This window comes from Coregonus clupeaformis, chromosome 35 (genome assembly GCF_020615455.1).
Source record: "Coregonus clupeaformis isolate EN_2021a chromosome 35, ASM2061545v1, whole genome shotgun sequence".
NCBI lineage: Eukaryota > Metazoa > Chordata > Actinopteri > Salmoniformes > Salmonidae > Coregonus > Coregonus clupeaformis.
The window spans coordinates 12,757,039-12,770,461 of record NC_059226.1 but is presented as its reverse complement, the minus strand read 5'-3'; the positions used below and the strand labels follow the sequence as shown (position 1 = coordinate 12,770,461).

Below are 13,423 nucleotides of genomic sequence, written 5' to 3'. Positions count from 1 at the left end.
GTGTTTGTGGCCCTCCAGGAGCCATGGCTTCCTCCGGGGGTCCCGGGAGAGAGATGTCCAGCAGAGAGGCCATGCTGGGCGGGGAGAGGAGAGAGTCACCTGCCACTCCTGGAGACGGAGGGGGGAGGCCGTTCTGCAGTGAAACCTGGTGGAGGGTTAGTGAAAGAATGATACAGGGTTAGAATTAAGGTATAAAAAATATATATGAAAAGCTGTGCTCTTATTGGACAAGTTCCTGTAGCACCTCCCTCTTTGAAAACAGTGTCCGGCCTTTTGAACACGACCCAGGTATACATAGGGTCTGTTGTCTTTTAGATCTTTCTCTCCATCACTGTTTCTCTTTCCCTTCTTCTTTCAGTGTTCCACTCACCTCAGAGGAGGCCTGCTGGAGGAGCGGTGTCTGGGAAGGACCAGGACCAGCATGCACCACTCCAGGGTGAGAGGTCAAGAGGAGGGGCCTTCCGTCTGGACTGGGGGCCTCCAGCTCCCGACAGGGGCTGCCTGGGATGATGCCTGCTGACTTGGCTGCCAGGTCAATGGCACCTGGATGGAAAAACATAGAATCATCACACATTGAATTGTCAAGAGTCCGATTATAGATGAATTGCACCATCACGCTTTAGCTTGCGCTAATTTCCAGCATCAGTGGGCCTGGCCTAGGTGGGCCTTAAAATAAGAAAATGGTCTAAAAAAGGTGAAAGAGAAGAGGAGAGAAAAAAAAAACAGGGTCTAAACCGAACACCTGCCACTTGTCGAATGGGAGTAGATTTTGGCATTGGCGGGTAAGAGGTCTATTTCATCAGCCACGTTGGTGGGTGGTCAGGGCTTCACAGTGCGAGAATTTCACTCGCATTTGTGAATACAAATAACCAAGTATGATCACATTTATAGCAATATACACTACATTAGCAAAAGTATGTGGACACCTGCGGCAGGTAGCTTAGTGGTTAAGAGCGTTGTGCCAGTAACCGAAAGGTCGCTGGTTCTAATCCCCGAGCCGACTAGGTGAAAAATCTGTCGATGTGCCCTTGAGCAAGGCACTTAACCCTAATTGCTCCTGTAAGTCGCTCTGGATAAGAGCGTCTGCTAAATGACCAATTTATTTATTATATTTATACCTGCTCGTCTAACATCTCATTTTAAAATCATGGGCATTAATATGGAGTTGATCCCCCATTTGCTGCTATAACAGCCTCCACTCTTCTGGGAAGGCTTTCCACTAGATGTTGGACATTGCTGCGGGGACTTGCTTCCATTCAGCCACAAGAGCATTAGTGAGGTCGGGCACTGATGTTGGGCGATTAAGCCTGGCTCGCAGTCGGCGTTCCAATTCATCCCAAAGGTGTTCGATGGGGTTGAGGTCTGGGCTCTGTGCAGGCCAGTCAGGTTCTTCCACACCGATCGACAAACCATTTCTGTATGGACCTTGCTTTGTGCACGGGCGCATGGTCATGCTGAAACAGGAAAGGGCCTTCCCCAAACTGTTGCCACAAAGTTGGAAGCACAGAATTGTCTAGAATGTCATTGTATGCTGTAGCGTTAAGATTTCCCTTCACTGGAACTAAGGTGCCTAGCCAGAACCATGAAAAACAGCCCCAGACCATTATACCTCCTCCACCAAACTACAGTTGGCACTATGCATTCGGGCAGGTAGCGTTCTCCTGGCATCCGCCAAACCCAGAAGTGTGTTTCATCACTCCAGAGAATGCGTTTCCACTGCTCCAGAGTCCAAATGGCGGCGAGCTTTACACCACTCCAGCCGACGCTTGGCATTGCACATGGTGATCTTAGGCTTGTGTGCGCGGCTGCTCGGCCATGGAAACCCATTTCATGAAGCTCCCGACTAACAGTTCTTGTGCTGACGTTGCTTCCAGAGGCAGTTTGGAACTCGGTAGTGAGTGTTTTATACGTTCTATGCACTTCAGCACTCGGCAGTCCCGTTCTGTGAGCTTGTGTGGCCTACCACTTCGCGGCTGAGCCGTTGTTGCCATTAGACGTTCCCACTTCACAATAACAGCACTTACATTTGACCGGGGCAGCTCTTGCAGGGCAGAAATTTGACAAACTGACTTGTTGGAAAAGGTGGCATCCTATGACAGTGCCTCGTTGAAAGTCACTGAGCTCTTCAGTAAGGCCATTCTACTGCCAATGTTTGTCTATGGAGATTGCATGGCTGTGTGCTCGATTTTATACACCTGTCAGCAACGGGTGTGGCTGAAATAGCCGAATCCACCAATTTGAAGGGGTATCCACATACTTTTGTATATAAAGTGTAACCGCTGCAGTAGTTGTTTTCAAAGTATTTCTTTCTTAGCTGGTAAATGAAATCAAAAGAACTACGAATCCTGTATAGCGCAGCAACACTGGTCTAATTTACTTGAAACTAAAGTCTACTCAAGTGAGACTTTGTCCTCGTGTTTCTTGGCTATTTACATTGTTTTGTTCACAAGCTAAGTTGTTTTTCAATGTTTGAGTTTCAACTGGTATGGAAGAGAAGACGACGCGGTAGAGAGCTGCGGGTCCGACAGATCATTGTGGCGCGGTTGGCATTTTTCATGGCTCTTTTTTGGTATTATTTATGAAAATCCACTACAAAGCTGTTTTCAGTGAGCGGGCAGTTATACAGACGACTTCGGGATAAAAATATTTTTTGGGTCCCGTCTTTCTGCTTTGTATGCGTTAGCCTACCTATTGTATTAAAAGCTCATCTTTGTCGCATTATTCGCTCAGAATTCGCTGCTTCAACTTCAGTAGCCTACCTCTCTCCTCTCCTAGTTGAGCGTGCGAGATCAAGTGTGCCTAGTACAGTTGAAGTTGGAAGTTTACATACACCTTAGCCAAATACATTTAAACTCATTTTTCACAATTCCTGACATTTAATCCTAGTAAATATTCCCTGTCTTAGTTAGGATCACCACTTTATTTTAAGAATGTGAAATGTCAGAATAATAGTAGAGAGAATGATTTCAGCTTTTATTTCTTTCATCACATTCCTAGTGGGTCAGAAGTTTACACACACTCAATTAGTATTTGGTAGCACTGCCTTTAAATTGTTTAACTTGGGTCAAACGTTTCGAGGAGCTTTCCACAAGCTTCCCACAATAAGTTGGGTGAATTTTGGCCCATTCCTCCTGACAGAGCTGGTGTAACAGTCAGGTTTGTAGGCCTCCTTGCTCGCACACGCTTTTTCAGTTCTGCCCACACATTTTCTATAGGATTGAGGTCAGGGCTTTGTGATGGCCACTCCAATACCTTGAGTTTGTTGTCCTTAAGCCATTTTGTCACAACTTTGGAAGTATGCTTGGGGTCATTGTCCATTTGGAAGACCCATTTGCGACCAAGCTTTAACTTCCTGACTGATGTCAGGAAGTACCCCCACAGCATGATGCTGCCACCCCCGTGCTTCACGGTTGGGATGGTGTTCTTCGGCTTGCAAGCGGCCACCTTTTTCCTCCAAACAAAACAATGGTCATTATGGCCAAACAGTTCTATTTTTGTTTCATCAGACCAGAGGACATTTCTCCAAAAAGTACGATCTTTGTCCCCATGTGCAGTTGCAAACCGTAGTCTGGCTTTTTTATGGCGGTTTTAGAGCAGTGGCTTCTTCCTTGCTGAGCGGCCTTTCAGGTTATGTCGATATAGGACTCGTTTTACTGTGGATATAGATACTTTTGTACCTGTTTCCTCCAGCATCTTCACAAGGTCCTTTGCTGTTGTTCTGGGATTGATTTGCACTTTTCGCACCAAAGTACGTTAATCTCTAGGAGACAGAACACATCTCCATCCTGAGCGGTATGATGGCTGCGTGGTCCCATGGTGTTTATACTTGCGTACTATTGTTTGTACAGATGAACGTGGTACCTTCAGGCGTTTGGAAATTGCTCCCAAGGATGAACCAGACTTGTGGAGGTCTACAATTATTTTTCTGAGGTCTTGGCTGATTTCTTTTGATTTTCCCATGATGTCAAGCAAAGAGGCACTGAGTTTGAAGGTAGGCCTTGAAATACATCCACAGGTCCACCTCCAATTGACTCAAATGATGTCAATTAGCCTATCAGAAGCTTCTAAAGTCATGACATCATTTTCTGGAATTTCCCAAGCTGTTTAAAGTCAGTCAACTTAGTGTACGTAAACTTCTGACCCACTGGAATTGTGATACAGTGAATTATAAATTAAATAATCTGTCTGTAAACAATTGTTGGAAAAATTAGTAGATGTCCTAACCGACTTGCCAAAACTATAGTTTGTTAACAAGAAATGTATGGAGTGGTTGAAAAACGAGTTTTAATGACTCCAACCTACGTGTATGTTAACTTCCGACTTCAACTGTATATGTGTGGTCTCATTGAAATAGAGGAGTTCATTTTCCAAGGAAATTAACTTAAATATGATTAGACTATAGTTTACTACAGTGTCTAAATACATATTGATAATGGAAAGTGGAGGGCGCTCAATCAACATAAATTGAGGTGCTATAAAATAAATGTGATCCTTGAAAAGGAAAAAAGGCGCAACACGCGCGGACAAGCTACCATGGTGAGCAAGCATTGCGTCCTTTCATTTTCAAGAAATATTGATTACTCATTTATTTGTCTCTGCCTGCAAATCGTCCGCCTAAAAAACAAGGGCTATATCCTATATGCAAAACGTAGCTCAAGAGAAAGTGCAAGTGTCCGCTGTCATCATTCTTGCTGCTTCAAGTTCAGTAGCCATATGTGAGAGATCAGGTGCGAGTGTGGTCTCAATTAAATAGCCTATGCATGAGTGGAGAAGCACGGGGCAGTTATCGTTCCAAGGAAATGTACTTCCTAAATATGATTAGGATATAGTTTAAGGCATTGCCTAGAAATATGTATTAAATCGCCCGTATTTGATCAGTCTGAAAATCGTCCCACTTCTGAAAGGTAGGCTATAAAACGTAGCTCAAGAGAAAATGCATGTCTCTCCAACTCTGCTCTCTTCAAACGACGTCTAGCATATTGGCTGATATAGCCCAGGAATACCGATACCCTAATATAAAATGGGCCACATGATAATCTCTGGTAATTTAACCTATTTCTTAGGTTGTTTTTGCGCATTTTGATATTGCCTATAGGGCGAAAAATTGCTGGGACCATGGCTGGCAAATGAGCACGTCACATACGCCTAAAATAACATTGCAGGACTGCGGTTGGGTTCGGGACCAGTTCTTCTGGTAGCAGGTGGGAGTCGGATAGAAAGCCAGGGGTTGCAGTATGAAAAGCGGGCGGGATGAACTACAAGACTACTAGTCAGACTCGCTTAATCTCACAGGCATAAACATGAGTCGCATTACCACGGTAACCTCCACCTCTTAAAGGGGTTTTTGTCTCATCTGTGATATTTTGGTTAAAAGACTCCGGTAATAAACAATGAAACGAAATTAAGCAATATACCACATTACTTCTTACTAGTAATACAGTTATTGTTTTAGAAACATCACAAAGCATGCTCATCTGTTTTATTTTATAATTTTTGGTGTCCAATTTTTGGGGGGCTGGTAAAAAAATCAGAGTATCTGTTAGATGTTTAAAATCTACCTGCCACAGTGGCTGGTGGACCAAAAAGTTAGTTTCAGGCCCTGAACAGGTATAGAGAAGAGGTACGTACTGGAGAGCTGACTGGACATCCCAGGGCTAGAGGTGATGGGCGGAGTTCTGGGGAGGAGGGGACGGGTGGAGGCAGAGAGACGGGGCTGGATTGGCCGGAAGGAGCCTGTTCCTGAAGGGGAGACAGTAAAAATAAAAAAAGTCAGTCAAGTCCAAACTATGGAGCTGAGTGTGGTTGAGCATTTCTAGCCCTGTTCAGATAGTTGGACAAAACATATTTGGGCCCGAACACAGAATATTACGGCTCCCCAGTGCTTTTTATTCCTGCAGCATAATTACAAAAAAAAAATGTCATTCCGATACTTCAAACATGCTACTTCCTTCCTTCCTGTGATTATATAAGTAAAAGCACGTTTTCTAATTAATTTCTAATTTTGTAACTAGGTGTATGGGTTATGTTGACAGGTGGCATACCTGTGGCAGATGAGTTGGAGAGGATGGAGAAGGAGCAGACGTGTTGAGGAGTGTCTCCAGTGGTGCGGGGAAGCAGTGTTCTCTGAGGAGGAACAAACAACAATTTCACATTAAAAACAATCTGTTCAGATTTCAAGATGTCCTAAGAATAACTGTCAATTCAACAGGTACACCAAACAAAGGACTAAGATTAAAAGACTTACCTGGACCACGAGGGGCTTTCGAAGTGGCCGGCTCCTGTTTTTCCTTTGTTTTGGCAGGAAAATGTCTGACTGCATCTGTAAGAGCCAGAGATACAAACTGGTGAGGGCCCAAAAAGGTTTAAAAAAAATCTGAACTGCAAGAAAATGTGCCTTTTTCAGAATGAGGTTATCACAACACCAACTTTTACTAACAATATGATACCAGGCCAAGTATCACGATACCGAATAGAATCGTGATACCACGGGGTTTGCTCGGCACCAGGTAGCCCGTTCCCATTTTCTATACGTTCTGCACGGGTGCTGCACAAAAACTTGTCCCTGACATTTCCACCTCTACTCAATACAACACATTGGATTAAACGTCACACTTATTACTGTATAATAGAAAAGGCTACTGCAGAAAATAGCTGATTTGCTCATATCCAAAGGCCTAGCTGTGATTGGGCAGGAGGAATGTAGTAAGGAATATACATGTATAATGATCTGCATTTTCATTGTGGCAGTAAGGGGTTAGGCTTACACTAGGGTTAGGCCATCTTTATAGACAACTTTCCACACATAGCCTACACTCTCCCTCCCTCCCACACACCTCCTCTCGCTCACTCACTCCCTCTTTCTCCCTCCCACACACACACACACACGACTCCCAAAAGTTAGGCACCAAACAGAAAAAGATAGATTTTTGATTCAGATTTAGCTTAGAATTACATTGATTAGGCATATGCATCCTACCTTTGAAGCATCTCTTTGAGTAATCTATCTATCCCTTTTTTCCATTTTTCCTGTGCCATCCAAATGTGTGCATAGCCAGGGCACCATGTTGTTTTCTAGCTAGCCAGGTAACATTACTAAACAAGGTAATTTGTTATCAAACCAAACACTTGCGGCCCACAAGTAGTTTAAAACGGCCTTTCGACATGGTTTATAAAATTATGTATTCGCGGTAGAAAGGGGTTTGGGCTAGAAACTTCTGATTTTTACTTTTCTAAAGACACAAGCATGACTGTCACTGTACTCCGTTTTTCCTCAGAGACTGCGTGGCAGCAAAGTCAGACTGGCCTGCTTCTTCTTACAGGCAAAATAAAAAGATATGTATCCACATCGCTCATGCTGCGAGCTGCTCCAATAATTAAACAAATGCAACAGAAACCCCATCACTGTTTGCAAACCCCAGCTCGCCATCACAGTAAATAACATTTGAAAACTGATGGAGATGCACAAAAATAATTGACTGAGAGAAGCAGCTGAGTAGGCTAATGGCTGGTTAGGGGATGTGGCTGGCTGCTCACAGCTGTCACACGTGACATTGGATGAACAGTGGGAGAATCTCAAACTCCTCGCGTCCTCTCTCCTTTTCAAAACCCATTGGATGAGAAAGCCAGAGGTCTCTCTTAGGGCTGGGCGGTATACGGTATTGATGCACGGACCGGTTTGGGTTTTTACTTTACCTTCTATAAGGGTATTTGAATGTTTGGTTTGTTAAATGTGATATGCCGTGTGTAACGTCCATTTTTAGAGTTTACACCGCTACTTCAGTCATCCCTCGCCGCGCTCTCTCCATGCCGCTTTCCACACAGAACTAGCCCTGCCCCCTGTCACTTAAGGAGCACATTTGTTGTTGCTTGACCACGAGACACCTGTGTTCAGTCTGCATGGTCAATGCAGCACATGCAACAATGTTGATTACGTTGTTGTTTCCACTTTGCTTCTTAATACAAATCCACAAGAGTCCTATAATTACAGTGCCTTCGGAAAGTATTCAGACCCCTTTACTTTTTCCACATTTTGTTACGTTACAGCCTTATTCTAAAATGGATGAAATTGTTTTTTTTCCATCAATCTACACACAATACCCCATAATGACAAAGCAAAAGTATTCAGACCCTTTCCTCAGTACTTTGTTGAAGCACCTTTGGCAGCGATTACAGCCTTGAATCTTCTTGGGTATGATGCTACAAGCTTGGCACACCTGTAGTATTGGGGAGTTTCTCCCATTATTCTCTGCAGATCCTCTCAAGCTCTGTCAGGTTGAATGGAGAGCGTCGCTGCACAGCTATTTTCAGGTCTCTCCAGAGATGGTTGATTGGGTTCAAGTCCGGGCTCTGGCTGGGCCACCCAAGGACATTCAGAGACTTGTCCCGAAGCCACTCCTGCGTTGTCTTGGCTGTGTGCTTAGGATTGTTGTCCTGTTGGAAGGTGAACCTTCGTCTGAGGTCCTGAGCGCTCTGGAGCAGGTTTTCATCAAGGATCTCTCTGTACTTTGTTCTGTTCATATTTCCCTCGATCCTGACTAATCTCCAGTTCCTGCCGCTGAAAAACATCCCCACAGCATGATTCTGCCACCACCATGCTTCACCGTAAGGATGGTACTGGCCAGGTGATGAGCGGTGCCAGGTTTCTTCCAGACGTGACGCTTGGCATTCAGGCCAAAGTGTTCAATCTTGTTTCATCAAACCAGAGAATCTTGTTTCTCATGGTCAGAGAGTCCTTTAGGTGCTTTTTGGCAAACTCCAAGCGAGCTGTCATGTGCCTTTTACTGAGGAGTGGCATCCGTCTGGCCACTCTACCATAAAGGCCTGATTGGTGGAGTTCTGCAAAGATGGTTGACCTTCTGGAAGGTTCTCCCATCTTCACAGAGGAACTCTGGAGCTCTGTCAGAGTGACCATCGGGTTCTTGAGAGTGACCATCGGGTTCTTGGTCACCTCCCTGACCAAGGCCACTTCTTCCCCGATTGCTCAGTTTGGCCGGGCAGCCAGCTCTAGGAAGAGTCTTGGTGGTTCCAAACTTCTTCCATTTAAGCATGATGGAGGCCACTGTGTTCTTGGGGACCTTCAATGCTGCAGAAATTTTTTGGTACCCTTCCCCAGATCTGTGCCTCGACACAATCCTGTCTCGGAGCGCTACGGACAATTCCTTCGACCTCATGGCTTGGTTTTTGCTCTGACATGCACTGTCAACTGTGGGAGCTTATATAGACAGGTGTGTGCCTTTCCATATCATGTCCAATCAATTGAATTTACCACAGGTGGACTCCAATCAAGTTGTAGAAACATCTCAAGGATGATCAATGGAAACAGGATGCACCGAGTCTCATAGCAAAGGGTCTGAATACTTATAAGGTATTTCTATTTTTTATTTCAAATAAATGTGCAAACATTTCCAAAAGCCTGTTTTTGCTTTGTCATTATGGAGTATTGTGTGTAGATTGATGAGGAAAAATAAATAATAATAATAATTTAATCCATTTTAGAATAAGGCTGTAACGTAACAAAATGTGGAAAAAGTGAAGGGGTCTGAATACTTTCCGAATGCACTGTATATCGAATATCACCGAAAAGTAACGAGTTTGCATCCCTGAAGAGGGAAAAGGAAACCATTATTAGAAGGGATGGACAGAGATGGAGAGTCCAGCTAGTTTATTTTTCTGAGACAGACAAAATAAACCTTAGGATGGTGTACGTAAAAGGTCCTAGGAGGAGAGTGATATGAAAAGGGGGATGGCGAGAGAGAGTATGCAAAATGTCCTTACGCCGATGGAGTCGAGCTGTTGTCGGAAGGCGAGCTCGGCCTCCTTGTTGGGGGAGAACATGCGGGAGTGTCGGGAGCTGTTGGGGGGCAGGGTGGTGGGTATGGCAAACACCCCACCATCTGAGTCCCCCCCGGACACCAGCAGAGACCGCGGGAGGTTACGACCTGAGGAGGGGTTCAAAGCCAAGGTTACAGTTAATTAGTATTGTTGTACATGAGATGTTTTACAAAGATACAGGTAAAAGACAAACACTACTTCAAGTATTGATCCTCTGACCTACAACTTTGGAGTTACTGGAGAAGTTTCGATAAGTGTAGGTTGTGTGTGTGTTTGCATTTGCTTGTGAGAGGAGTTTGGTAAGCTACCGGAGGATCCGGTGTTTGGTAACATCAACTTTGCCGCTCGGACTCCCAGGGGCTGCAGTCGTCCATAGTTGGGGCTCCGTACCCCCACAGCCAGGGCCTTGCCTGGGGGGGTGAGGGACTGTTCCTCCTGGGATGGCTTTACCGGAGACGTGGCTGTGGAGCACAGCTCTGGGGCCTGGAGGAGAGAAAAGGAAAGGGGAGAGAGCATTAGAAGAAAACAAAATGACTTAAGGCTATAAAATTGCATAATGTGTTTACAAAGTCTCCTACAAAGTGTCTGCATTCCGATTCTCTACCCTTCTCCAGAAGTGTGCACTCGTTCCCTCCCCCTCATGCATTTAAATGTTTGGTGTAAGCATGTCTAGAGGGAGTTTCCACCATAACCCTCACACCAGTCGATTACTTTTCAATCCATGAGGGAGAGTGCAGGAGTGCACACTTCGGGCGAAGTGTAGAGAATTTGAATGTGGCCAGTGGCTATTAAGAATTTGCCCCACTAGGCGGTGCTGACTCACAGGTTTGGGGTTGACCTCTGATGACACCAGTCGGAGCAGACAGCGCAGAACGCGGTGGGTGGATGGTGGGGGCAGGGGGCGTGGTGACTGTAGCCCCTCCTCCTCCAGCTCCGGGGCTGCAACAGCAGCCGGCTGCCACTCGTACTCCAGCTGCAGTTTCCCAGGTTTCCCCAGCATTAGGTACAGCTCTGCCAGAGTCACGTTGCTGTCTGTCCCCCGCGAGCTCCAGCCCTCCTCACAGATCCGCTGGGCCGACCGACCGCCGGACACCGGGGTTGGGGTCCTGCCTCCTCCTCCAACCCCACCGGACTCCTCCTTTCCTGTGGCTGCTGCCCTCCCCTGCACCTGGTCTGGAGGGACGTCCTCCACCTGTCGTGGTACCGTTGCCGGTGGAGGTGTGGTGGGAACCAGGGGGTCCAACAGGGGGAGGGAGTTCCTCTCTGGAGAGGCACTGTCACTGCCGTTAACCCCTGGGGTCCGCTCTTCATCCCTGCACGGATCAGCAGCAGAGCAAGAACCGCCCCCCTGGCCCTGACAATTGGAGTCCCTTTCTCCTTCCTTGGACCCCAAGGCCTCCCCTACCCCTGGTCCTCCCCCCAGCCCCTTCTCCCCTTCCACCTGCCCCGCGGCTGCACCACCCTCCTGTTTCTGAGCTGTAGACAACAGCAGCGAAGACGAAGGAGGAGGAAGAGGAGGTACAGGAGGAGGAGATGTTATCTGGTTCGGATTCTTGTCCTCTGGCCCTGCTCCTCCTGACGTTCCTCCTTCAGGCGTAGATACGGGGGTCTCTCCCCCAACCCGTCGAGCGTCCCCACCACCACCGCCCCGTCCAGGTTTGGCCACACCCACCCGGGGGAGGAGCGGGGCCCCCTGGATGCCCAGAATCTGGGCAGTGGGGATCAGCTCCTTGGGGCCGGGCCGGGGCTTGCCACTCTCCTGCCAGTGGACGGTGCAGGAGGCCTTGGAGTGGACCACACGGGCTACGCTGGGCAGGGCGGTCAGGGTGCTGGTCTCAGCTGGGTACAGGAACAGGTCCTCCTTGTCTGCTCTGCAGGGGAGAGCAGGGCTGCCGCTACCACTGTGCTGCTGGGTTCCCTCTAACGTCTCGCGTTCCTGCAGGCTCTTCAGCTGAACACAGTACGGTCAAGGAGGGTCAGCAGAGATGGGGTAGATTCAAAGTCAAACAAAAACAAGACCAGACCCAGGAATTGATGATCAACTAGGCTAAATATTATCTGTTGATCTCTTGAAGTACTATAGATCAGCTCATTTTAGACTTTTTACCAGCTGGTTGTCTGGTGCTAATTTCATGCGATTCTATACTCGACCAGATCAAGTATTTTTTATTTTTTTGCAGCTAGGTTGCGGTCTAAGTGCTATAAGATGGACATGACGTGACTGTTGTGATGTGGAAGGATACGATGCGCAGGTCCTGGACGGCCCACTTCTGTTTCAGGAACTCAATCAGGCTGGACACCTTCCTATGCAGCTCCACCACCATCCTACATCACCACACAGAAGAACGGACAATGTTAGAAAATATTGAATTTCTCAGCAAAGACAGCTCCTGTACACAACACACAGCTCAAACACTGACGGGCATGTTCAGCAGGATACAACCTAGCAAAACTCATCTTGAAACCAAAATATGATAATGACAATATGCCTCATGTAATGGCCGCTATGTATGGGGATCCAAACAGTCAGGGTTGTGTTTCCCAGAAGCATAAAGATTATGGTTATGTCCATCTTACGTTCAAACACGCCTAATGTTCAACTTGAAAAAAAATTGATTGATTATTTATTCAGGGAAAACCCATTGAGACCAACAATCAAATACAATGTGAAACAAAACAGCAATCAATACAAAGTAAAATAAAAATACAGCACAACAACATTTAGCACAGTTACGGTGATCGTATTACCGCCACACCGGCTGTCACGAGTCATGACCGCAGTCAAATTCCACGTGATCGTTTAGTCACGGTAATTAGGCTTCTCCATGCTCTGATGCTGTTAAAATTAAAAAGAGGAGGATCCCATCAGCTTTCTATAGGCTAGGCCTACTATATTTATTCATGAATTTTCCTAATATTAAGCACATTGTTTCTCTTTACAACCGGAGTATAGCCTACCTGGCTGGCATGAAAATGAACGACGGGAAAAGCGTCCTCCATTCACTATTTAAGTGCATATACATATATTTTTCCCCCTGCCCCTGTTGTTTCCAGACGGGTGCATGATAACGGTCCATTCTAAATCAAAACAAATTTCACACATATATTATTTAGTATATGTAAAGATTAAATTAAGAATAGGCTAATATTGTCACCCATCAGACTATCACTTGTGAATGATATACAGCTGAAGTCGGAAGTTTCCATACACTTAGGCTGGAGTCATTAAAACTCGTTTTTCAGCCATTCCACAAATTTCTTGTTAACAAACTATAGTTTTGGCAAGTCGGTTAGGACATCTACTTTGTGCATGACACAAGTCATTTTTCCAACAATTGTTTACAGAGATTATTTCACTTATAATTCACTGTATCACAATTCCAGTGGGTCAGAAGTTTACATACAATAAGTTGACTGTGCCTTTAAACAGCTTGGAAAATTCCAGAAAATGATGTCATGGTTTTAGAAGTCTGGTTCATCCTTGGGAGCAATTTCCAAACGCCTGAAGGTACCACATTCATCTGTACAAACAATAGTACGCAAGTATAAACACTATGGGAACACGCAGCCGTCATACCGCTCAGGAAGGAGA

The 13,423-nt window shown here is 45.9% G+C and overlaps 1 protein-coding gene across 2 annotated transcripts in view; it reads right to left on the bottom strand.

Moving 5' to 3' along the window:
* LOC121550278 (protein cramped-like) overlaps positions 1–13,423 on the bottom strand; it is a 34,468-nt gene that overhangs the window by 6,356 nt on the left and 14,689 nt on the right. For both annotated transcript variants that reach the window (XM_041862468.1, XM_041862467.2), the window contains exons 9-17: positions 12,075–12,156; positions 10,655–11,782; positions 10,140–10,314; positions 9,775–9,938; positions 6,245–6,319; positions 6,042–6,123; positions 5,629–5,739; positions 371–543; positions 1–145 (exon numbers count right to left, since the gene is read on the bottom strand). The exon at positions 1–145 is cut by the window's left edge and continues 48 nt beyond it. In XM_041862468.1, coding sequence (XP_041718402.1) covers positions 1–145; positions 371–543; positions 5,629–5,739; positions 6,042–6,123; positions 6,245–6,319; positions 9,775–9,938; positions 10,140–10,314; positions 10,655–11,782; positions 12,075–12,156 — 2,135 coding nt within the window. The remainder of the gene's footprint in view (positions 146–370; positions 544–5,628; positions 5,740–6,041; positions 6,124–6,244; positions 6,320–9,774; positions 9,939–10,139; positions 10,315–10,654; positions 11,783–12,074; positions 12,157–13,423) is intronic.